The sequence below is a fragment of the Salmo salar genome, chromosome ssa28 (assembly GCF_905237065.1).
Source record: "Salmo salar chromosome ssa28, Ssal_v3.1, whole genome shotgun sequence".
Lineage (NCBI taxonomy): Eukaryota > Metazoa > Chordata > Actinopteri > Salmoniformes > Salmonidae > Salmo > Salmo salar.
In genome coordinates this window covers 6,978,208-7,004,672 of record NC_059469.1, presented here as the reverse complement: position 1 = coordinate 7,004,672, position 26,465 = coordinate 6,978,208, and the positions used below count along the sequence as shown (strand labels likewise).

The following is a 26,465-nucleotide window of genomic DNA, read 5'->3' as shown; positions in this document are numbered from 1 at the left end:
CCACTAGAAACTGCATACGCATGGTCTAAAGTTTGCGAGAGGATAAGCACATTCTCACCAAGTTTTTCATTTTTTATTTTATAATTGCCAACTTTAGCTTGAAAACAGGTGTTTTGGGGATTTTTTTGTGCATATGCAAAGTTTATAAATGAAGCCCCATGTGTGCTGTAATGTGCCTTTTTCTCAGGAGTGGCTTCCTTCTGGCCACTGTCCTATAAAGCCCAGATTGGTGAAGTGCTGTAGAGACTGTTGTCCTTCTGGCAGGTTCTGACATCTCAGCCAAGAACTTTATAGTTCTGTCAGAGTGGTCATTTGGGTTCATAATCCCCTCGCTGACCAAGGTCCTTCTTGCCTGGTTGCTCAGTTTGGTAGTTCCATATGTTTGCAATTTCCCAATGATGCAGACCACTGTGCTCTGGGAAACTTTCAACACTCTAGAAATAGTTTTTTACCCTTCCCCAGATATGCCTCATCACAATTCTATCTCAGAGATCTACAGACAGTTCCTTGGACTTCATGGTATAGTTTCTGCTCTGACTTGCATTGTCAACTGTGGGACCTTCTATACTGTATATAAATCATCTCCAAACAATGGAATTGGCCACAGGTGGACTCCAATCAAGTTGTAGCGACGTCTCATGGATGATCAAAGGAAATTGGATGCACCTGAGCTCAATTTGGAGTGTCATAGCAAAGGGGTGTGAATAATTATGTAAATTAGATATTTCTGTATTTGTTTTTGAATACATTTCTAAAAACATGTTTTCACTTTGTCATTATGCGGTATTGTCTGTAGATGGGTGAGAGAAAAATATATATTTAATCAATTTTGAATTCAGGCTATAACACAAAATGTGGAATAAGTCAAGGGGTATGAATACTTTCTGAAGGCATTGTATAAGCAAAGATGCATTAGACGCCTTATAAGAGGAGTATCTTTTTGCCATCCCAAGGGCCTTGACTACACAAAGCTCAGGTATCAGTTCACTTTCCACCCCCATGAAGCAGTTAACTAGCCTGCTCTCAGACCTGTTTGTGCCATCTTGCCAACTCATCATTGTTTGGCTTGACAATGACCATGGAAGTTAGCGAAACAGCATAAACAGATCTGGGACAAGGCTATCCTTTAACCGCCCCTCGCTGTAGAAAATGGAGCTGTCCTTTTTTCACCTTTGGCAGAAGCGGGCATATATTTTTTTACTCTGCACACGCCCTCACAGCAGTGCTGATAATGGCATTATCAGTTGTACAATGTGGTGTTGGACTATTGCTGCAGTGTGATTAGCTGTCCCAGTGGTGCTGCACAAACATGTTATGTTGTAGTGGCTTTATGTTTGGCAATGGGAAAGACAACCAGTCAATGCAGTGACTCTACCACACTTTTCCACTGCCATTTTGGTAATAAAATACATACTGCGTTATCTCCTCGTCCAAGTTGTTGTTTAACTGCACTTCATGTGTTGTCAAATGTAGTTGTTTCTTCCCAAATGAACAGAACCATGTCATCAAGGGAAAGGAATGAGTGAAAACAGGTTATCAAGACAGGACCAGAGATCCAGTTCCTCTGCAATCCAGGGCATGAAGTATGTCAGTGTAATTGTTTTGTTAGAGAATAAACAAAGACGTTCTCCTGAAAGGATGAACCAGGTAATTGGTATTTTACGAACAGGCATTCTGTTGTAGTTCATTTTCGGAGAATGTAGGGTAGCAGTGACAGATTCTGGTGTGTTTTGTATGAAAAAAGAGTAACTGAAAATGTGGCCAGATGCAGCAGTAGTTATAGTAATCATATTAGAAACACTTGTAATAGAAATGTATGAGCCAGAGACCCTTGTATGAGAGCTTTATTCCTTCCTTGGGTGTTCATTCATGTTCACATGGATCTTTACAAACAGTCAGATGGTTGAAGCTTTCAGCAGTGATCTGAGCCATGCGAGAGACCACATCCAGGGATGAAGTACTGAACAAAGTGAACAAAAGAGGGAGAATGCTAGCTCTGTGGAGCAGATTCAGTCTCTTCTACTTCATTCTATAGCCACTGCTGGAATCTATATACACTCCCCCAGGAATGGCCCCAAAGTTTTATATCAGCTGCACATTCAAGCTTTATTCATTCAACAACAAAAAAAACATAACCAACCAACCAATAACATAACATTCACTCAGGGGTGGGCAGTGCAAAGATAGAAACACAGGAGGGTAAATAGGGGACGCATTCACAGTTTACAGGCAAAAGAACGAGAGCAGAAATTGGGGCTGGAGGGAGGGAGTGGGCTGGGGTGGGTGGGTGGGTCTGGGCCTTGTTTAGAAGCACTTGCGATGCACAATGGAAGGGCCGGCCTCGTCGTACTCCTGCTTGCTGATCCACATCTGCTGGAAGGTGGAGAGGGAGGCCAGGATGGAGCCACCGATCCAGACGGAATACTTCCTCTCAGGTGGGGCGATGATCTGGTAACACAGAAGATGTCATTTAATACACAGAATGAGCCAATCACATAAGGTACAGTACAATAAAACTTAGTAAGACAATATCAGTGATATTTAGCTTCAGATTGAGTCTGAACAACTTGCATGAAATCATGAAACATTTATCAAGACAAAGATTTATATTCAAAGAAAAGTGGTCAAAAGGATAATTGCGTTGAAATGGACCAATATCATTACTGGCTGTGAATGCCAAAAATAGACCTTTAAATTGGGATGAATACTATATTGAACGAGGTCAAATCAGGGTATAACATCTCACACAGTGACTTGTAAGTTAATTCTGGATGTTAGTATCTTCTACACACCTTGATCTTCATGGTGCTGGGGGCCAGAGCTGTGATCTCCTTCTGCATTCTGTCTGCGATGCCAGGGTACATGGTAGTACCTCCTGACAGGACGTTGTTGGCGTACAGGTCCTTACGGATGTCAATGTCACACTTCATGATGCTGTTGTAAGTGGTTTCATGGATACCAGCGGACTCCATGCCTGGGGAGAAACCAGAGGAAATCACACAGAGTCACAAGAGACCGAGATAGATCTTTGTTTCAAACTGTTGAGAGAAAGGCGGCTGGAGAGAGTGAAAAAGGGATGCAAATAAAGAGAGAGCGGGATTACCGATGAAGGAGGGCTGGAAGAGGGTCTCGGGGCAGCGGAATCTCTCGTTGCCAATGGTGATGACCTGTCCGTCGGGCAGCTCGTAGCTCTTCTCCAGAGAGGAGGAGGTGGCAGCGGTGGCCATCTCATTCTCAAAGTCCAGGGCCACGTAGCACAGCTTCTCCTTGATGTCGCGGACAATTTCTCTCTCAGCTAGAGATAGGAGAGTAAGGGGGAGGTTAGATCAAGGATTGATTGATAGTTTGGCAGAACAGCACTTCTGGATCCGCGTAGGCCTCTGCTTAAAAGTCGTATACTTTACAGTATGAGAGAATATAGTGTCATCAGAGATTTGCCCATCCCAGAGTTCCTACTGACCGGTGGTGACGAAGGAGTAGCCCCTCTCGGTCAGGATCTTCATGAGGTAGTCAGTGAGATCGCGGCCAGCCAGGTCCAGACGCATGATGGCGTGGGGCAGGGCATAACCCTCATAGATGGGGACGTTGTGGGTGACACCATCACCAGAGTCAAGGACAATACCTGTGGAGGTTTAGGAGGACACCGTTTTTGGGAGGACACAAGGTTAAGACCCAGTGGAACTGAATGGCCAGTATAAAATGAGGCTGGTTTTGACTGGTGTGTTAGACTGACCTGTTGTGCGACCAGAGGCGTAAAGGGACAGAACAGCCTGGATAGCTACGTACATGGCTGGAACATTGAAGGTCTCAAACATAATCTAGAACAGGACCATTTGTTTAGGTTACAGTGTTATTTTTTTCACACTAACATTTTGACAGTGCGCATATCATTCTCATGGCACTCATCAAAGGTCATAGCATCGTGTAACACATTTCTTCTGTGTATATCAAGAGCATTACAGAGCCTTAAAAGGCTAGGTTTAGAGATATACATTGGACCAAGTCCCAGCTGTAGTGTATGAGGGTCATCACCTGGGTCATCTTCTCCCTGTTGGCTTTGGGGTTAAGGGGGGCCTCTGTCAGCAGGGTGGGGTGCTCCTCTGGGGCCACACGGAGCTCATTGTAGAAAGAGTGATGCCAAATCTGCCAATCAACACAAACCAATCAAACAACAGCCTCACCACAACCGGGTGAAAAAAAAGGGGTTCGATTGAGGCCCTTGTTGAAAATCCCACACGAAAACATTGAGGTCGATTTTGAGAGAAATTTACGATTCTAAGTGAATAACACCATCTGTTGCATGCATCTGTTGAGGGGATGACAGCATGTGCCCTGAGATAATTGGTTGACATGTTTGTCTCTTAGTCACCGGGGATGAGTCATAGCTAAATTACATGACAAGACTGCCATGGTGGAGGATGGGGGGTTCCATTAGCATAACATCTCTTTCGCTAACTCCATCTTTATCTAACCAATGATCATGTCGTAGTTCTGAGAATAGATCCTGGATCTAAATGCCACTGGATGGATCCCAAAGTGCCACCCGGGGAGTTGTGTTGGCTGAGGGGCTATTTTTGGGTGACATGATGGAAGATGAACGTACATCAAATTCCATGTTAGAGTGTGGTCCTGTTTTCCAATGTGATTTTTTTTTTATGGTCATCTAAGTCATGTGTGTTTTATGAGTCTGTGTGTCATTGTTGTATTGTGTGTAGTATGGTGTGGTAGGCTTACTTTTTCCATGTCATCCCAGTTTGTGATGATGCCGTGCTCGATGGGGTACTTCAGGGTCAGGATACCTCTTTTGCTCTGCGCCTCGTCACCCACATAACTGTCTTTCTGTCCCATGCCCACCATCACACCCTAGGGAGAGGAACAGGCTGCTCAGAAACACACTCACCACACTGTAAAGTGGATGCTATCGCTAGCACTGAAATTCAACAAATAGACTTTGCTGTGTGGAGCCTTAAACCATGATGGGTAAAAAAAGTGAAACATTTAAATAAAAATGCTTTCAAATTAAGAATATAACAAGGACCATGAAAGACTACGGTCAAAAAGTGGATGATTTCCCATCGCCCAATCAGAAGTCGGTTACATTCTGCCTCTCTTTTGATGGACAAATGGCGGCTCACCTGATGTCTGGGACGGCCTACGATGGAGGGGAATACTGCTCTGGGGGCGTCGTCCCCGGCGAAGCCTGCCTTGCACAGACCGGACCCATTGTCACACACAAGGGCGGTGCTCTCTTCGTCGTCACACATTGTCAATTCTTTGCTTTACCTTCCTTACTCCGACGGGAGACAATCACTGCAGGGGCACCAAACAGAAGAGTAAGTTAACATCTACAGATTGGTAGATTTATGTGTGTGTGTGTGTGTGTGTGTGTGTGTGTGTGTGTGTGTGTGTGTGTGTGTGTGTGTGTGTGTGTGTGTGTGTGTGTGTGTGTGTTCACATTTATGTGTGAGTAAATCTATCCCTCTATAGTAATGTGACCACACCCTTCTGAGGTGAACCGTAAACCATAACAAAAGTCTGGTGTGGCAATTATTGACATTAATTCATGCAGGAATACATGGCTCAGGTAAATCCACTAGTGTGTACCAAAATGTGAAAAAAATATATAGGCAATTCCTATTAAAAGTGAAAAAGTCAATTTGGAAAGTTGGCATGTGCTTGGAGTACAATATAAATACATTTTTCCAAAAGCCTAAGAAGCACATTGTATAACAATGTTATAATACTGTAAAAATGTAACATTAATAGCAGAACATTCATGATTAAGACCAAAACTCCCCATAGGAATTACCCTACAACCCTCCTGAGTTAGGGTTAGGGTTGTACTCCAGTCGGTAATGAATGAATTCAGCACCCTGGGAAAACTTCCTAATTAGGAAATGATGCGACATCATGTCTGTCTTTGGACTGGACTTTGAAAACCTTTCTCCTTCACTCCCTTTCTCTCTGGCCCTGCCTGTCTACAATCGTAAAAAAAAAAATTGAAAGGAGAGAAACACGACAGGGATGGGTGGGAGAGAGAGGGCAGCAGAATCAAGGAGAACCATATTTAGTCATAAACCTTTGGAATAAAGGATTTCCAAAGCTTTCCAGCAGAGGGTACCATGAGCAGCTATGATGGAGTTCACTGCTGAAAGTTGGCTGGTGTTGAACTCTTCAAGACTCCCATCATTTGCAGAACATAACAGAGACCCCTATATGCAACCAGTCATCATCTCATTTGCACATTTCAAAAGCTTTTCACATTTCAAAACTGTGTACAGCGTTTTCCAAAACGTCCAAACTTTCCAAACTGACTGAGTTCCCAAGAGACTTAACACTCTATGAGACAATCTATCAGCCTGACTGTCCCCAAGAGATGTTACAAGACTTTGAGAGAAATGTTTCTCTTGCTTTATGACACTGACCCAGCTGTCTAATACCATGATCAACTAACTGAAAAAACAATTGATAATTGATAACAGGTATCTTAGCCTATACCATAGTTCAACAAGACATTGCAAATTGAGCATTTACAACAGTGTTATTCTACCACACTCTTTCAAGCAGCAACACTTGCTTCTCAAACCACAAATCCTAAATGAACCACAACAGCATGAGGCTTAAGATCTCTTCCAAGAGCTGTGACACTTAATACCTACAACAGACCACAGTAACTTAGTTGTGAGACTTCAAAAGCCCTGTCTTGCATTAACATACACCTGTGAGATTAGCCAAAGCTCTTCAAGGCTAATGAGCTTGGTTTAAATTGAGCAGCCATCTGTGCTGTAAGGTGCTGACCCCTGCAGTTGACTCAGACTAGCAGATTAGCAGCTAACAATTTAGCAGGTGTCGACTTGAGGCAGTCAGGCAGACTGGCAGGCAGGAGAGGAAGAGAGGGTAGCAGAGCAGGGAAGAGGAGGAAAGACGTGGAGAGAAGAGGAAAGAAGATGGTAGGAGAGGAGCAGGGAGGAGAGAGGACAGAGAAGGGCTGAGAAGAGCAGGGAAGAGAGAGGGGGAAAGGAGAGGTGAGGTGGTGGTCCACTTACCCTGACAGTGCTTGGCCGGGGTATGCCTCTCAAGGATGGTGTGCCCCCTCACTGGCCTGGGGAGAGTTTATGTAGCTCCCAGACCCTATCCTCCACTTCCCCCTCCCACTTCCCAAACATGGAGCCGGGGCTGCACTCTCCCTGTCTGCCTCACTCAGCCAGAGCCTTATAGGGATGGCCGGGGAAAAACAGTCCAATCCTAGTGCTTTAGTGGAGGGCCCCAGTCCCATCATTCAGAGCATTCCAGGGGCCTTTTTTTCTGTGAAAGGCAGGAGATCTCACCATCCTGGAACATAAACACACAGCACAGAGCTCATAGGACTGCCCCCTGTGACACACAGGGCCCTTACACACACACAAACTGAGTGTCACAAATACAGCCTATAGGTGCAGTTTGAATTGGCATCAGTTAGATGAGGAAATATTCGATCAGTGTGTAGGAATATTATTTCTTGTCAGTTGTGGTAGAGGTCTGTTAAATTGTATAACTATGGAATGTCCTGACCTTTCAAAACGTCAGATTGTCGTTCTACACACTTTCTCTCAGTGCTTCCTTGGAATGATCTTCCAACCCAACTTGTAAATGTCTGTGATAACCCACACTGAATGGAGAGTGGTCACACTTTATTTGGATAATCTCATATAGTTACTCTTCAGATGGTCATACTAACACGAAGCTATCTGTTGATAAGCAACTGGTTACTACGGTTACTGTTTAGGGTTAGGATAGGGGTTAATGTTAGGGTTAGGGCTAGGGTTAGTGGATAGTTAGTTGAAATGTTGTTGACAGTTATTGAACATCTACTGAACATCTACAAACCATCTACTTGGGACAATCCAGATAAAGTGAGTGTTACCAAAAGTGCTCCCGTTTGTGAGCGGCGGCTTGGGTAGCTAGACCTTGAGACCATAGCGAGGAAAAGTGAAGTTGAGGCTTTACTAACGGTGCTGAAAGAACCTGTCACCGACTGCCCATTGCCACAGCGCTGAGACCCACAGAAAGTGGCGTGTTGAGTCGCTGGCTCTTAGTATTACAAAGCCTACATCACTCTGCTCTAACAGTCAGGGGGTCCGACGAACAGTTCTCCCCTGGTCAAAAAGCACTTTATCTTCCAGCATCATTTATATGAAAGGCCCATTTCACCACATTTTAACCTCATATTCATTATCTACGTCACCATACCAGTGTCTTTAGCCTACACATATGTGAAAATGACTCGTTTTTATTCTATAGTCAAAAGCTTAAGTGCCCCTTTAAGTTGGAGCTAAATTGATGCCGTTATTATTGAACTATATGAGGTGCCGCTGGTCATAAGTTGGGGATGGGACGGTAATTATCATCTACCCTGGCGCTGGTGGGATTCCATACTGTAAACCCATGAGCTCATCTTCAGACGGATTGGCCGGGTGTTGTCTCAGGTCCCAGGCTCTCTGGGCTCTCTGCTTGTCTGATGAGGTATGCTACGCTACAACAACGTGCTGACAATGGCCAGCACAAAGCCATATCAGGATGAGAGACAGCAGGGGAGAGAGGGAGGTGAAAGGGAGTGGAGAGAAGGGGAGAGAGAGGGAATAAGGAAGTGAGAGAGTAAGAATATTATCAGCATGACTGGAGGGCTATTGGGTTTGTGGTTGAGCCTAACTAAATATACTGTGAAAGGCTATTGTCAGTGAATATGAATTGTCATTAGATGCAAATGGTACAACAATCCCTCTGAAACAGTTCAAATGGTCAGGACTCATCAGACTGTGCAAAATAATGTAACTGTCACCCAATGATCAACAGCTTTAAAGCTACAGCTAAATATATATGTTTTATTAAAGTTTAAAAGCTTTTCTTTCTCTGCCATAAATCTTGAAATAACACTCTCAATTCATTCTCATGTTCTGCAAAGTCATGAGGATTATATTTGACTGATTTTGTTCCTTAGTTGTGTGTCCGAGGGAATTCTCAGTCCTGTTGTATTAAAGGATTCATCATGTTCAGTAGTACAGAAGCTAAACTGTTTCATGGAAAAAATGCTTGGAATGTTAGATCTCCTATCAAAAATAAATGTCGTTTGTTGTAGCCTACACTCCATCCTAGACGGACGCTAGCTGATGCTGGTATTCCTTTGGTTCATGCTTTTAACACTTGGAATTAGTAACAAGATGTTGTACAGCAAGATGGCCAAATGTACCACGTTATAAGACCTTTCTTTCATTGTAACACAAAGGCAAAACAATTCAACAGTACACAGCTCTCCCAATATTGTCTAACTAGTCAAACTTGCACATCTCTACAAAGAGCCCCTTTACCAATACATGACCTTTGCAATACTAGCATGGCCGGTGTTTTATCACTGTCTGTCAGCTTGAAATCACTCAAATTGGAGGTCAGCTTTACACACTGAAGGAAAGCCACTGATCTGCCTCCCACTCGGCTACAGTAACAGCGTGCAGCAGATTTGAATGCAGCACCAAAAAAGGAGCTGTTCAGTAAATAAGGAGAGACTTGGCAGACCACGCTTCCTCAAGGCATGTAGGGAAGAAATAATCCCACTGAAGGTGTGGTCTGGGAAAAAACATACCCTCACTCTATTTTGTGTGTGTGTGTGTGTGTGTGTGTGTGTGTGTGTGTGTGTGTGTGTGTGTGTGTGTGTGTGTGTGTGTGTGTGTGTGTGTGTGTGTGTGTGTGTGTCTACGTAATACTGTCGGTAAAAAGGCGCTCCGCGTGTTTAAACTGAAGATATCCTTTGCACCCCATCGGTCGGCGTGCGCTCACTTATTTCCATGTTTAGCTGCGCTCTTCACTTCCTCTCCTCTCGCTCTTCTCCTTTAATGAGACCTCCTCTCATTCTTTGCCTCATTGAAGGCACATCTGCGTGCCTAAATTATAGTAATGGCAGCAACTAATTCAGTGAGCCTTGTTTTGAAGGGCGATGCAGAACACACTGCACCTTTCGGGAGGCCATGGGTATACAGCATCATATAAGACATGTTGTTATCTATTCGAGAGGTTCTAAAAAAACATGATAGTCATCATAACCTTGTGTCACGTAACTTTACAAAACATCTCTGCCCCTCAGTATCTTCCACCCATGCCTCTTTCATTGAATCGAGTCTGCAGCATTTATAGGGGAAAGTGGCTGTAGACTGTTACATCTCCCTCAACACAGCTACTGCTGCTACTGTTCCGACTATCAGCGTTGATATCAATCCTCTCCACATTAAATCCCCATCTGACATCAGGCCATCACGGCAGACATCAACCGATCAGAGCAGGCCAGTGTGTGCAGCAGGCCAGTGTGTGCAGCAGGGCGTTGGGCTCTTGCAGGGCTCTATTGGCATGTGCTTTGACCGAAAATGGCAAAGCAGCTGTGGTCTTTAAGGACGCTCCCTGCTGCCGTCTCATTGGACGCTTAGCATCAACAGGCATCTGCTCACAACCAGCTCTGGAATGTCTTATGGTGACTCCTCGCAAGCAACCCGAGCCCATTTTCTTCCTGTTTTGAGTGTGTCTCTCTCTCTCTCTGTATGTGTGTGTGTGTGTGTGTGTGTGTGTGTGTGTGTGTGTGTGTGTGTGTGTGTGTGTGTGTGTGTGTGTGTGTGTGTGTGTGTGTGTGTGAGAGAGAGAGAGAGAGAGGGAGAGAGAGAGAGAGAGGAGAGAGCAAGCGAGAGAGAGAGAGAGAGAGCGAGCGAGTGAGAGGAGAGAGCGAGCGAGAGAGAGAGAGAGAGAGCAGAGAGCGAGCGAGCGAGAGAGAGAGAGCGAAAGAGAACATTGTGTTAGCTAACTCGAGTACAGATCCAGTACCTCAATATTCTTCAGACTTCAGGTCCTTGTTCCATTTCCTTAATGGCCTCTGATTGGTCAAAGGATTTGAAGGTCTCAACCATATTGCTTTCACCAACCAAATCTAATCAAATCTGTGGTGATGAGGTGAAGAAGATGAGAAAAGGAAGACAGAATGCCCTATTGGGTAAACCTATGGATATTATCTGGTGTAATCTGTCTTGTCTCTGTTGGTTTACACCTCTTTTACTGTTGTATTAAGCCTCACCTGACCTCTGGCCTACTGGTATCCCCCTTTCCCTTTACTGCCCTCACTGTGCATTCTGCAGAGCACTGGCACTCTCTGTACTCCATGTGCCTTTTCCTCTCTCGCCCTCTAGTGGCATAATAATAACTTTTGCTTTTCAGCAAAACAGCTTTAGGTAGGAGTTCATATTTAGATATTTTGATTTCAGATTCAACCCAACTGCTGGAATAAAGTGTTTGGTAACATTTTCTATGAAGTACATAATGTATAACGCTTCATAACATCCTTTATAATGCGTCATAACTCTAACTATCAGCATCCATAATAACTCATAAGTGGTTATAAAACTCAGTGTGATGTTTTATAGATCATTAACCATAATGACTTATAAGACTATAGTGCATAATGTATTATAGCCATACTGGGTTGAAACACACAGGCAAGATAGTTACTACACACATTAGGCTCTATAACACACTTTAACAATATCTCATAATGTACAGTATTATAAAGCTTGATAACTCACTATTCATGTGCTTTTGTATACTTTAACTAAAGTGATTCACTTATTTATAAAACACTATAAGAGGTATTTGTAGGCTTTAAGTAAAGTGTGATCCTTTTCCAGAATATTAAGAAAAAGGAACAACACGGAGTTAGCTACCCTGATAACGTTAACATTTTATTTGACAGCGGAAACATCATATGGACATTTTTAAGCAAAGCTGTTTATTATTTCAACACGTACAAAAAAACACGGCATTTGCTCAAACACTCATTGACAGAGCCTTGGGGATTCAAACCAGCAACCATTTCAGTTACTGGCCCAGCGCTCTAACCACTAGGCTACCTGCCACCAACATAACTGACTGGGTGCAGAAACAGGACTACTAGGTGGACTATATCCATTTATGTTGACCCCAGGAAGAGTAGCTGCTGCGTGTGCAGTAGCTAATGGGGATCCTAATACACTAAACTAAACTACTGCACAGCAAGAACACTTTCTGTAGCAAACAGAAGGTGTAGGATCTGTGCACTATAGGAGGCTGGTGGGAGGAGCTATAAGGGTACGGGATCATTGTAATGGCTGGAATGGAATCGAAGTAATGGTACCAAACACATCAAACGCATGGAAACAATGTGATTGACTCTGTTCCATTTCTTCCGTTCCGGCCATTACAATGAGCCTGTCCTCCTATAGCTCCTCCCACCAGCCTCCTCTGGTGTGCACCCCATTTCATTGAGAGTGCAACAGAAGTGGTTTAGTGATCCATGCATGTGATGAACAACCTTACCTGAGACTTGAAGACATAGTTAGCTTGACTGATGGGGTTCTAAACAGGTCTCGTGTGTGCCTGACAGCCGATGCTGGGAGGAACATACAGAGGACCACACAGCCTACTCATCACGTGAGCGTGTTCACTGAACCACCTGTCTTACATGTCACCCCCCTTTGACCATCTTCAAGAGACCCATCCTACACTCAGAAAATTAGGGATTCAGCAAGTGTTGTTCTAAGATTCTCAAAGATCTTTGAAGAACCTTAGGGTTCTTGGCACTGAAAATTGCCCCCAAAAGGTTCTTCCAAGAACCCCATAGGAGGTAGGGTTAATCAAGGAACTTCCTTAATTGGTGGGGGTTCATGGAGGAACCTAACTGCCCAACTGAAACATTTGGATTTGAATTTGAAAGGACAGCAGGTGCAGGCACTTAACTGAAAAATGTAAAGATCTCCTCCATTTAAGGTAAGGTTTGTCACTTGTACAATAGAAATTGATACTGTTTTAGAATGATACCACCTATTTATATATAGGTGGTATTTTTGTACAAATTTGTACAAATTGTTGTGTTGTTTATACACTTTCTCCCTTTTAAAACTCGTTCTAAAACAGAACATGGACACAATTCAATGGATATCAGTCAACAAAGAGGTAAGAATATGTAGGCTATAGGAATATGTGGAAGGCTAGCTGTATTGGGTGCAGATGACTGAACTGCTCACTTTTGTGTGTGTGTCTGCAGGTATAAAGATGAAGAGGGATACAAAGGTAAGTCAATTGGTATTGGTGTGTTATGCAGATCACGTGTACCATCCTCCCCCCTTACCTCTTCATTTAAAATCCCAGAGGCCTCTACATTATGGACAAGGTATGTGTATGAAAACCATTATCAAAACAGTTTTTTTTCATTCCCATTTACCACAAAAACCGAGGTTTCGTCGTGTGAATGTTTTGTTAATCTGTATTACTACTATTTTTGGGATTCACAGACTTAACCCTCCCTACAGCTCTGATGAATATAACAGGAAACCTGTTCGATCACCATGCACAGCAAAATCATTCTGGCTATGGATACGGAGAACATCAACACATTAACATCAACACGCCAGAGGATATACTGTACCCATTGGACTTGGGCCTCTGCTGGGAGTTTACTTTATATTTAGATTTTTTTATTCTGCTTTGCCACTAAAATCATAGTAAACAACTAAAATGTTATGTTATTGTTGTTATTGTTATGTATATTCTTCTTCTTCTTATTAATAATAATAGGGAAGGGGGGGTGATTCAAAAATTAAACCCAATAGGTTCTTCAAAAGGTTCTTTGACGATCCATTAAAAAGAGGTTATTTGAAGAACTTACAGGGGTTCCCCCACAGTTTCAATTTGAAGAATCCCTAAAGGATACTCCATGAACCTTTTCTTTTTAGAGTGTAGTCACAGGAACAAATGCTTAGGCTTTAACTCAGCAGGGTAACACGGTCTTAACCCAGGCAGTCACGTTACCCTTTAATGAGTACCCTTGCTGGAGACTTGAAACTAGCACGTCGAACACAAACTAACACATGTCAAACAAACACGTCTTCAGGTCTCAGGCAAGGTTGCTACATCACGTAAGCATGGATCAACCAAACCGCGCTCTTTTGGTGAGTAACCTTGCTGGATCTTGAAGACTTGTGTTAGTGTAGCAGATGGGGATCTGTGAAACTCACTCATCAGCCTGAAGTGTCACCCCTTGCATAATTGAAGAAGGCCTTTTTCAATAGTGCCACAGGTTGGAAGGCTTCAGGAAAGAGGGTCCATGTGTTTGCGAGGCAGAGGTCCTGTGTTTTTGTCTCGTATGAGCTGAATCAGGGGGAAGCGATACTTGCTATGCATTCAGCGTAATTAACATGAATTTCTTGAACTAATTCTTATAGACTTTAGCTAAGTGGGCTAACACAGTCTTGTGACATGCAGGAGACCCGGTTCGAACCCAGTCAGTCACAAGAACAATATTAAATATGCTGTAAACTCCAAGGAATGTTTAATTTAAATACTTCTAGTAAGTTGATCTCAAAGTCAATGAAAAGTCATTATTACTTCAAATGTTTTTGGTACTGACTCAAAACTAAATTAGTCACATCAACTGTATTTTTTAAAGTTAAGATAACAAATTAACTTATGCTGTACTGCAGGTTTATTTTTGGGAATTGTTTTGAATATCTGTGTTTTTGTATGTACATTGAGTGATTGATTAATCACTACGTAAAAATAAATAACATACATTTTTCTCAACTAATCCCATCACTTAGCTACATTTTTTGCACCCGTTATGGAAATGGTTGTTCCAGTTCAAATGGCTTAGGTAGTCTCCTCACAAAGTTCCTAACCCTGGCAGTCATTATGAATGCAGTTTGTGAGTGAATACAAATGTCAACCTTTGGATGTCCTAACTCTGGCTTGATTGCAGTAGGAATTATATATCCCTTTGCAAGCCACCATAATGTGATTTGCAGGTAGGGTTGGAAAATTCTGGTTAATTTCCAAGGTTTTCCAGAAATCACAGTTGGAAGATTGAAAATCTGAACATTCTGGGAAAGTTACTGGAATTTTGCAACCCTACTTGCAAGCCTGATGTGGCTTGTAAACCACGAGTTTCAGGCCACTGTATTAGGGTAAAGCTAAGCCTCAAAATAAGGCCTTTTTTAATGTATTTATTTTTATTTCACCTTTATTTAACCAGGTAGGCAAGTTGAGAACAAGTTCTCATTTACAACTGCGACCTGGCCAAGATAAAGCAAAGCAGTTTGACACATACAACAACACAGAGTTACACATGGAATAAAACAAACATAGTCAATAATACAGTAGAAAAATACGTCTATATACAATGTGAGCAAATGAGATGAGATAAGGGAATTAAAGGCAATAAATAGGCCATGGTGGCGAAGTAAATACAATATAGCAAGTAAAACACTGGAATGGTAGATTTGCAGTGGATGAATGTGCAAAGTAGAAATACTGGGGTGCAAAGGAGCAAAATAAATAAATAAATAAATAAATACAGTAGGGGAAGCGGTAGTTGTTTGGGCTAATTATAGATGGGCTATGTACAGGTGCAGTAATCTGTGAGCTGCTCTGACAGCTGGTGCTTAAAGCTAGAGAGGCAGATAAGTGTTTCCAGTTTCAGAGATTTTTGTAGTTCGTTCCAATCATTGGCAGCAGAGAACTGGAAGGAGAGGCGGCCAAAGGAGGAATTGGCTTTGGGGGTGACCAGTGAGATATACGTGCTGGAGCGCGTGCTATGGGTGGGTGCTGCTATGGTGACCAGCGAGCTGAGATAAGGGGGGACTTTACCTATCTGCCTTATCAGATATGTAATGTATTGTCATAAAAAGTTGAATTATAAAGATATCATTCACCTAGGAATTAACTTGGTTAAAGCCACAGGACTGCAATATTCATTCGATTCAGTTCCATATCATGAAATATAATTTATATTTGTGAATTTAATGATTCAATGTATGTATGCATTACAAATGCATACATACAATTTCTCTTGGCACTGAAATCGCTCGATAGCTAGCTCATTCCCAGCTCTATCTGTAAGAAAGGGTTTTCACTAGTTAGCTAGCTAGCCGTTCACGTCTGTAGTTGTCTATGTTTTCAAACCAGTACAGCTATAGCGCATTATGCACTATAGTCTAATAAGTCAAGTCATTATAGTTCATGATCTATAAAATATAATACAGAATTGTGTAAGTGCTTAGGAGTTACTATGGATGCTTATAGTCAGTGTTATAAGACATTGTAAAGGATGTTATAAAGCGTTATACAAATGTACTTCATAGAAAGTGTTACCGAGTGTTCAAGCTTCAGTACTGTCAAGATAAATCATCAATGAAGCAAACTAGTTTCTCTGCTGTTGTTGATCAGATGGATCATAATGCACACATCAACATGCTTCTAAAAACCTTGTCTACCCAACAATTAAATAATCCTAACATTAAGGTTTCACTGTGTTGCATCATGTTATCATGGGAAGGAAGTGGACGAGGAGGGGTGGGTTGCACATAAATGTATGTTTTGCCAGGAGCAAACAATGTGGTGAGAGCTGATGGAGGTCTGACCCACTGACAGTCAGAGAGAATTTACCACTGTTACAACAGAGCTGTGACCCTCTGATGACTCAACCTGTGTAGCAGGATTCCTGTGAGAGCTGAGAGCTATGCATTGTGACTATGCAAACAGTAGGTGGTGCTGTTGATTGCTTTCTATTTCCATCCTACTCGTTTGTCTTCTATTCACATTCCAACGTGTAACGAAATTAACTTTCCATTCATCAGTACTGGGCTGTCTCCCTGAACAGTGCAATGTAATATCCTGTAAAGCAGTGTCAAACTGGCAGAATCCTTTTGTTCCTTTAACGAGTCTGAGGAGGCCGACGCGAACGACATACTGCTTTCTCGGTAATAGGCCCAGATCCCCGTGATTTGCATGAAGAGGAGGCGGAGAAAAAGGGTCCGGGGGGCGGGCTGCCTTCTGAGAATTCGTAAGGGATCGAATAAACCCCCACTTCCTTCCATTCTGCTAGCAAACGTGACATTTTTGTAAATAACAGCTGGTGCACGATATCTAAGGAAGTCTGGAGCTATTGCTCGCCTGAGGTAGAGTATCTCATGATAAACTGTAGACCACACTACCTACCTAGAGAGTTTTCATCTGTATTTTCCGTAGCTGTTTACATACCACCACAGTCAGAGGCTGGCACTAAGACAGCATTGAATGAGCTGTATTCCACCATAAGCAAACAAGAAAACTGTCTCCCAGAAGCGGCGCTCTTAGTAGCCGAGGACTTGAATGCAGGGAAACTTAAATCCTCAAAGCTCATCAATAAGCTAAGGATCCTGGGACTAAACACCTCCCTCTGCAACTGGATCCTGGACTTCCTGACGGGCCGCCCCCAGGTGGTAAGGGTATGTAACAACACATCCACCACGCTGATCCTCAACACAGGGGCCCCTCAGGGGTGCATGCTCAGTCCCCTCCTGTACTCCCTGTTCACTCATGACTGCACAGCCAGGCACAACTCCAACACCGTCATTAACTTTGCCAATGACACAACAGCGGTAGGCCTGATCACCGACAACGACGAGACAGCCTATAGGGAGGAGATCAGAGACCTGGCCGTGTGGTGCCAGGACAACAACCTCTCACTCAACGTGATCAAGACAAAGGAGATGATTGTGGACTACGGGAAAAAGAGGACAGAACACGCCCCCATTCTCATCGACGGGGCTGCGGTGGAGCAGGTTGAGAGCTTCAAGTTCCTTGGTGTCCACCAGCAAACTAACATGGTCCAAGCACACCAAGGCAGTCGTGAAGAGGGCATGACAAAACCTATTCCCCCTCAGGAGACTGAAGAGATTTGGCGTGGGTCCTCAGATCCTCAAAAGATTCTACAGCTGCACCATCGAGAGCATCCTGACAGGTTGCATCACTGCCTGGTATGGCAACTGCAAGGCCTCCAACTGCAAGGCACCTCAGAGGGTAGTGTGAACAGCCCAGTACATAACAGGGGCCAAGCTTCCTGCCATCTAGGACCTCTATACCATGCGGTGTCAGAGGAAGGCCCTAAAAATTGTCAAAGACTTCCGCCACCCTAGTCATAGACTGTTCTCTCTGCTACCGCACTGCAAGCGGTACCGGAGCACCAAGTCTAGGTTCAAGAGGCTTCTAAACAGCTTCTACCCACAAGCCATAATTCTCCTGAACACCTAATCAAATGGCTACCCAGACTATTTCCATTGTACCCCCCCTCTCTTTTACACAGCTGCTACTCTCTGTTGTTATCATCAATGCATTGTCACTTTAATAACTCTACCTACATGTAGATACTACCTCAACTAACCGGTGCCCCCGCACATTGACTCTTTACTGGTACCCCCCTGTATATAGTCTCCCTATTGTTATTTTACTGCTGCTTTTTAATTACCTGTTACTTTTACTTCTTATTCTTATCCGTATGTTTTTTTAAACTGCATTGTTGGTTAGGGGGTCGTAAGTAAGCAATTCACTGTAAGGTCTACACCTGCTGTATTCGGCGCATGTGACTAATAACATTTGATTTGAATCATAAACAGAAAACTCTCATTCCTGATGGTGAGTGGTTGACTGCCTTTGTATTTCGAGTGAATAGCTGGATAATAGACCATGGCTCATATATGACCTACCAAGCCCTGCTCGTGATAAGCATCTGTTCACACTTGTCTTGACTAGTCTTTTGGAGTTAGGTTACAAATTACGATGCTCCCATAGCTGGAAATCCTTCCAAGCTTATCCCACACAAAATGGTTACATTTCACTGTAAGGTTGTATTCTGGTAAGGTCTACACCTGTTGTATTCAGCACATGTGACAAATAAAATGTGATTTCATTTGTAAGACTCATCTCAGCCTGAGTACTCACCATCATAGCAAAACCTAAACACCATCATTCTCACATATTACCCAATAACAATGTTGATCAAATTTGTTTTAGAAAGAGACAGAGGATCTTAGGATACATCGTACTTCTAGTTGTCTGTAAAAGTGAACCACGAATAGCAGACATGAAATAATATAATATTCTCAATCTGTGTGATATTGCTTCAAACAGTGGTTCCCCACTTTGTGTTCCCCCTGTGACTCAGTGATTAAACAAAGCCAGTTCCTCTTCTAACATCAAAACAGGCTTGACCACCCATGGACCAGTGGCAACACCCCAGTGGGCCGCAAACCACTATCTTGAAAACACTGCTCTAAACGCTATCATAACATTCACAAAGAATCCTACATGTTCACAAAGATATAATCCTGAACATATCATACAGTGTATTGCATCGGCCAGGAAATGAGTGTCTGATGGCTCTGTTTCGTCTGCAGAATTTTATTGTTCCTTCTCCTGTTCGGGAATTCTCCAATTACTTCTGGGAAATTCTCAATTGTCAATCTCAGGAAGATGTCCTTTTCTCTTTTTAGATAAGGCTTTGGCGACTTCATATTTAGTTTTGAAGTGTGGATGGGGGCAAGGTTGATTAGTGCACTTTTATAAATAGTGGACTTCATTCTGTATTTCCCCTTGCGAGTTGAGGTCAGGAAATGTCTGCATCCTGTCACCAGTGGATTTTGGCACAACTTTCATCTGATTCCAGTAATATTGGAAAGGGCCTAATTAACATGAATACTATTGTTCATATATAGTAATTAAGAATGAAAACTGTTTGTTAGAAATTCATAAAATTAGTACATGCTAATGTACAGTGAGGGAAAAAAGTATTTGATCCCCTGCTGATTTTGTACGTTTGCCCACTGACAAAGAAATGATCAGTCTATCATTTTAATGGTAGGTTTATTTGAAGTGAGAGACAGAATAACAACAAAAAAATCCAGAAAAACGCATGTCAAAAATGTTATAAATTGATTTGCATTTTAATGAGGGAAATAAGTATTTGACCCCCTCTCAATCAGAAAGATTTCTGGCTCCCAGGTGTCTTTTATACAGGTAACGAGCTGAGATTAGGAGCACACTCTTAAAGGGAGTGCTCCTAATCTCAGCTTGTTACCTGTATAAAAGACACCTGTCCACAGACGCATTCAATCAATCAGATTCCAAACTCTCCACCATGGCCAAGACCAAAGAGCTCTCCAAGGATGTCAGGGACAAGATTGTAGACCTACACAAGGCTGGAATGGGCTACAAGACCATCGCCAAGCAGCTTGGTGAGAAGGTGACAACAGTTGGTGCGATTATTAGCAAATGGAAGAAACACAAAAGAACTGTCAATCTCCCTCGGCCTGGAGCTCCATGCAAGATCTCACCTCGTGGAGTTGCAATGATCATGAGAACGGTGAGGAATCAGCCCAGAACTACACGGGAGGATCTTGTCAATGATCTCAAGGCAGCTGGGACCATAGTCAACAAGAAAACAATTGGTAACACACTACACCGTGAAGGACTGAAGTCCTGCAACGCCCGCAAGGTCCCCCTGCTCAAGAAAGCACATATACATGCCCGTCTGAAGTTTGCCAATGAACATCTGAATGATTCAGAGGACAACTGGGTGAAAGTGTTGTGGTCAGATGAGACCAAAATGGAGCTCTTTGGCATCAACTCAACTCGCCGTGTTTCGAGGAGGAGGAATGCTGCCTATGACCCCAAGAACACCATCCCTACCGTCAAATATGGAGGTGGAAACATTATGCTTTGGGGGTGTTTTTCTGCTAAGGGGACAGGACAACTTCACCGCATCAAAGGGACGATGGACGGGGCCATTTACCGTCAAATCTTGGGTGAGAACCTCCTTCCCTCAGCCAGGGCATTGAAAATGGGTCGTGGATGGGTATTGCAGCATGACAATGTCCCAAAACACACGGCCAAGGCAACAAAGGAGTGGCTCAAGAAGAAGCACATTAAGGTCCTGGAGTGGCCTAGCCAGTCTCCAGACCTTAATCCCATAGAAAATCTGTGGAGGGAGCTGAAGGTTCGAGTTGCCAAACGTCAGCCTCGAAACCTTAATAACTTGGAGAAGATCTGCAAAGAGGAGTGGGATAAAATCCCTCCTGAGATGTGTGCAAACCTGCTGGCCAACTACAAGAAACGTCTGACCTCTGTGATTGCCAACAAGGGTTTTGCCACCAAGTACTAAGTCATGTTTTGCAGAGGGGTCAAATACTTATTTCCCTCATTAAAATGCAAATCAATGTATAACATTTTTGACATGCGTTTTTCTGGATTTTTTGTTGTTATTCTGTCTCTCACTGTTCAAATAAACCTACCATTAAAATTATAGACTGATAATTTCTTTGTCAGTGGGCAAATGTACAAAATCAGCAGGGAATCAAATACTTTTTTCCCTCACTGTATAAACCTTTTTTCCTGTTCAGGTCACATGGTCCAGAAAAAACTCCTCGATCTTGCAATGAGCATTGACCTCTTTTGATCACAAGGTCACGATTAACAAAATAACACATTTGCGATGCAGCAAGACTTTCTTGAGAAAAATCCTTCCATTTAGACCACATGATTTATGAGTCATCTGCCTCTTAAAAGTGTCTCGAGCCCTAATGGACCACTAGTAGAAACATGCATCAATATAAATCTCTTTGGCGCACGGTGGCGCACTCATGGCTTTCAGATTGATGTGTACAAATTATGTTTATGTATTTATACATCATATGAAACCATCATGGTTGTTCTGCATGAAGCATTGCTGTATCTGAAAATTGGCATCTCCATAAATCAAAAACATTGTATAAACAAATAGGCTTATGTACAGAAACATTTTGATTAATGAAAGCGAGCCACACAAATATTTAGGTCATAAGTTTTATTGCTCCTTGTTTTGTAACTAACATGTTGGGGGTTATTTCTTGTTAATACTGCATACAGCTTGAAACAGCTGAACATTTTGTTCTGTGATGCTCACCTAGTAGCACTGAGAAGTCAACACAAACATTCACAATAGTTTTCAGTCATTCAATCCCAGTCAAATTCATTCTGACAGTTCTGACTAAACTGGTTAATTAAACCCGGGTTTTAAATTTGACCTGAAAATGTTTGTACATTGTAGAGTCCATTGCATGAATCTTTAATATACAACAGTAATAGAACATCTGCACTCAAGCAACACCATTATAAATAACACATTTAAATAAAAATACTTTTATTAAACACAGCTTTATCTTTACTATGGAAAAATAACATTGACATATAATAAAATATATCACAAAGTGATGCTCTCTGCATCCCATCCTTTTAACATAAAAGATATTCAAGATGTCCAATTGCACTTTCTTCTGTTAATAAATTCAGTCTGAATTCTTGTGCAATGTCCCAAAAACCCTGTCCCAGTGTGTGAAGTATGGAGCATAGTTGGACTTGAACTTCAGATGGTGCAGGTCGTGGTGTGGAGCTCCACCGTAGAGCCCAAAGGGCACCAGTCTATGCGTGGACCAGGGCAGGTCATAGCCAGAGTGGTCCTCCACAGAAAGCCAGATATTCAGAACATAGAAGAGCATCTCTGTCAGGGGGTGGCAGCCCAGCAGCAGAGGGTTGACCCCAGCGAAGAAGCCCAGAGACAGCGTTTCCCAGGCTCCAGAGTACTCAGTGGTCAGTACGAAGGTGGATGTGTGCTTGTGGTGCACCTTGTGGAATGTCCGGTACAGCCAGGGCACCTTATGGTGCAGCAGATGCCAGATGAAATATTGAAAGTCGAACAGGAGTAGGCAGGCGACCACGTCCCAGATGAGACGCAGCGTTCCGGGGGCCTCGGCTATGAAGCTGGCTGGTCTCCAGAACCAGTGCAGCACAGTGAGAGGGAAGAGGAACACTACATGGTTGTAGAGGGAGAGAGCCAGGCAGCTCCACATCATGGTCCAGGAGACATGGCTCTTCTGCTGGATCTTAAAGGTCCTGATCCAGGCCAGCCTGGGGGAGAGGAGGTCCAGCACCACGAAGGGCAGGCAGAAGGTGAGGTAGACACTGAGGGAGAAAAGCACAGGGAAGAAAGGTGATCTGAGCCACGCATTATATCCCAGTATGAAGTCCCATAGGCTCTGTAGAAGCATTGTGTTCAGTCTTGTTGTGTGTGAGCTTGACATGCGTGTTTAAACAACCTCCTGCAAAAGCTCTTCCCTTTAATGAGTTCTCTGTGAAAGGTATCCGCCCACAGATGTCCTTATATAGCCTTACTAAACTTCCTGGGGACTTTTCACTTACAGTGCGTTCAGAAAGTATTCATACCCCTTGACTTATTCCACACTTAGCTCAGTTATCTGATTCAGAGTATGATTGTTCTGTGTGCCTGCATTGAAAATCTCAATACAATCATTAAATAAATACCTTCATAACCAGAAATGAGTGTTATTCTAAGCTAAGGAATATCAACGTTTCCCTGTATTGCATAATGTTATCAAAGGGAAGAGGCGGACAAGGAGGAGGGTTGGGTTGAACATTTTTCTTTTGCCAGGAGCAAACGATGTGGTGAGAGCTGATGGAGGTCTGACCCACTGACAGTCAGAGAGACTTTACCACTGTTACAACAGAGCTGTGACATTCTGATTACTCAACCTGTGTAGCAGGATTCCCGTGACAGCTGAGAACTAGGCATAGTGACGATGCAAACAGTGGGTGGTGCTGTTAATTGCTTTCTGTTTCCGTTCTACACGTTTGCCTTCTATTCACATTCCAATGTGTGATGAAATGAACTTTCCATTCATCAGTTCTAGGGATGTGTTCCTGAACAGTATTAAGTCAGAGCCAGAGATCCATCAGAAAAGGAAACCTCTCATTCCTGATGTTGAATGGTCGACTGCCTTGGTATTTAGAGTGAATGGCTGGATAATAGACCATTAGTCATTTATGATCTATCAAGCCCTACTCTTGATAAACATCTGTTAACAAAACCATAGTAATTACAACATTTTGTAAGCACAATGAGGATGTTAATAGCACTTTCTGTAAACTGCATGTTGAAACCAGCTCGGGGTTAGTTAGGATCTAAAATCCATCCTCATCTCCACTTAAAAGTCTATCCATCTATCCTATGAATCACACTTTTAAACATATTTAAGCAGGTTACACAGGAACCCATTATATTAGAGGCATCGTTAATATTCACACACATGACAAGGAGAGAGCGGGAGTGAGCCAAGTGGTGACTCTCCCGTCTGAGTTAAGATAAGGTTAGTTCAGTTCACACTTTCCTTGACTGGTCCATTGGAGTCAGGTTACAAATTGAGATCCTCCCATTATGGAAAATCCAGTGTGTACTTTCCAAGCTTACCCCACGCACATTTCCAAATCTCAATTCTGATCCTAGCTGTGGCAGTGCCGACTGGATCTGTGGGTATATTTTGGCTCCATCCTCTATCACACAATCTGCCTTCTACAACCAATGCCCTTAGTGAACCACTTTATATTGATCAAATCAAATCAAATGTTATTTGTAACGCGCGCCGAATACAACAAGTGTAGACTTTACCGTGAAATGCTTACTTACAAGCCCTTAACCAACAGTGCAGTTCAAGAAGAAGAAAATATTTACCAAGTAGACTAAAATAAAAAGTAATAATAAAAGTAACACAATAAGAATAACAATAACGAGGCTATATACAGGGGGCACCGGTACCGAGTCAGTGTGCAGGGGTACAGGTTAGTTGAGGTCATCTGTACATGAAGGTGGGGGCGAAGTGACTATGCATAGGTAACAAACAAACAGCGAGTGCTGATCTATACACAGCAAATTGGCCAGTGTTACCTAGTGTTGATTTTGCAGTGTAACATTTCTAGTGTTGATTCGGGTGTTACATGTACTTTGTAAGTGTAAGATTAACACCTATTGGTGTAAAACAAACTGTGTTGGTGTTAAACCAAAACCACGCACATCATTATCATATTTCCTACCATGCCCTATTGCAGGCAGATTTTTAGATACTACAGAAACTGTGTAGAAATGATAATGAATCTATATTTTTTTATAATTCAATATAGAGTTATTAGCGCCGCTATTTAGCAGATTTGGTTGATTTTGTGGTCTCAAACCAGTGAGCTTAACATTCTCCATCAAGAATATAGGCAAAAATGAATTATTGACAATGAAAAAGGTGGGATTGTTGTTCCCTTGTCCAATAATTGGTACATTTACTATCAATATAGCATTAAAAATTGTTTTCCAGATTGCATTTTGGCAAACAAAAAAAATCCTGTTGTGAATATTGGATAACGACTGAGGCAACCTGGTTCAATTCAGGTCTCGAGGTAAAACCTGTTGAGAACCACTGGTTTAGGTAGTCTAATATCTTAGTGTTCCCAACCAGGCAGTCAGTCTGAATTCAGGTTGTGGGCGAATAAAAATTCAAAATGTTGATTATATTTCCTCACTCTGGCTGGATTCCAAAAGGAATTACTCATCACTTTGCAAGTGTCACGACTTCCACCGAAGGTGGCTCCTCTCCCTGTTCGGGCGGTGCTCGGCGGTCGTCGTCGCCGGCCTACTAGCTGCCACCGATCCCATTTTCCTTTTTCATTTAGTACTGTCTGGTTTTACACACCTGTGTCTAGTTGTACTGATTTCGGTGGGTTTATATTTCCCCGCTGCAGGTTAGGCTGTGTGCGGGATTGTTACTGATTAGTACTGTAAAGGGGAGCGTGCCTGCACCACGGGATTTGTTACGTTTTGTGCGGTATGTGTTTTACCGTGGACATTTTTGCTTGATAGTTAACAGAGTCGAGGTTTCTCCTCTGTGTGCACCTAATTCCTTCCTTTGGGTGGATGCTCCATTTTGTGCGGTTTCCCTTTGTGTTTGTGCTGTGCCTTTGGGACCGCCTGTAATAAACATTTGATTTCCTGGAACCCATCTGCTCTCCTGCTCCTGATTCCACACACCCCCCTCTTGCCAGAGTCTTGTTACAGCAAGCCAGAATAATGTGACTTGCAGGCCTGATGTGGCCTGAAAACCATGACTTTCAGGCCACTGTATTAGGGTAGAACTATGCCCATAAAATAAGGCTTTATGAAATATGTGTTTTATTGGGTAAAATCATATAATTTGAATGATAACATATTTGTTTAGGACTTCAGGACTGAAAATGCCTTTAGTGAACCACAGGACTGAAAATGGATGAATGCCACAACTATTTCTCTGTCACTAACAAATACAGTCATTGGTGGTACACTGCATTCGAAAGGATTCAGACCCCTTGACTTTTCAACATGTTGTTACGTTACAGCCTTATTCTAAAATAGATTTTTTTTAAATCCTCATAAATCTACACACAATACCCCATAATAACAAAGCGAAAACAGGTATTTAGACATTTTTGCAAATACCTTATTTACATAAGTATTCAGACCCTTTGCTATGCGACTCTAAATTGAGCTCAAGTGCATCTGTTTCCATTTATCAAGTTGATTGGACTCCACCTGTGGTAAATTCAATTGATTGGACATGATTTGGAAAGGCACACATCTGTCTACACAAGGTCCGACGGTTGACAGTGCATCTCAGAGCAAAAACCAAGCCATGATGTCAAAGGAATTGTCCATAGAGCTCTGAGACAGGATTGTGTTGAGGCACAGATCTGGGGAAGTGTACCAA

At 42.7% G+C, this 26,465-nt stretch overlaps 2 protein-coding genes across 2 annotated transcripts; both read right to left on the bottom strand.

Annotated features, from left to right (window-relative positions):
* Positions 1-1,828: 1,828 nt before the first annotated feature.
* On the bottom strand, positions 1,829-7,187 carry LOC106589387 (actin, aortic smooth muscle). The gene is made up of 9 exons (XM_014179292.2): positions 7,047-7,187; positions 5,136-5,310; positions 4,735-4,863; positions 4,033-4,143; positions 3,734-3,818; positions 3,461-3,622; positions 3,104-3,295; positions 2,793-2,974; positions 1,829-2,448 (listed from the first exon to the last, which is right to left on the bottom strand). Exons 2-9 carry the CDS (start codon positions 5,262-5,264, stop codon positions 2,305-2,307), a joined length of 1,134 nt encoding a protein of 377 aa, XP_014034767.1. The 5' UTR covers positions 5,265-5,310; positions 7,047-7,187; the 3' UTR covers positions 1,829-2,304.
* A 14,498-nt stretch (positions 7,188-21,685) lies between these two features.
* Positions 21,686-22,967, bottom strand: LOC106589227 (cholesterol 25-hydroxylase-like protein). The gene has a single exon (XM_014178944.2). It carries the CDS (start codon positions 22,965-22,967, stop codon positions 22,176-22,178), a length of 792 nt encoding a protein of 263 aa, XP_014034419.1. The 3' UTR covers positions 21,686-22,175.
* Positions 22,968-26,465: the final 3,498 nt, after the last annotated feature.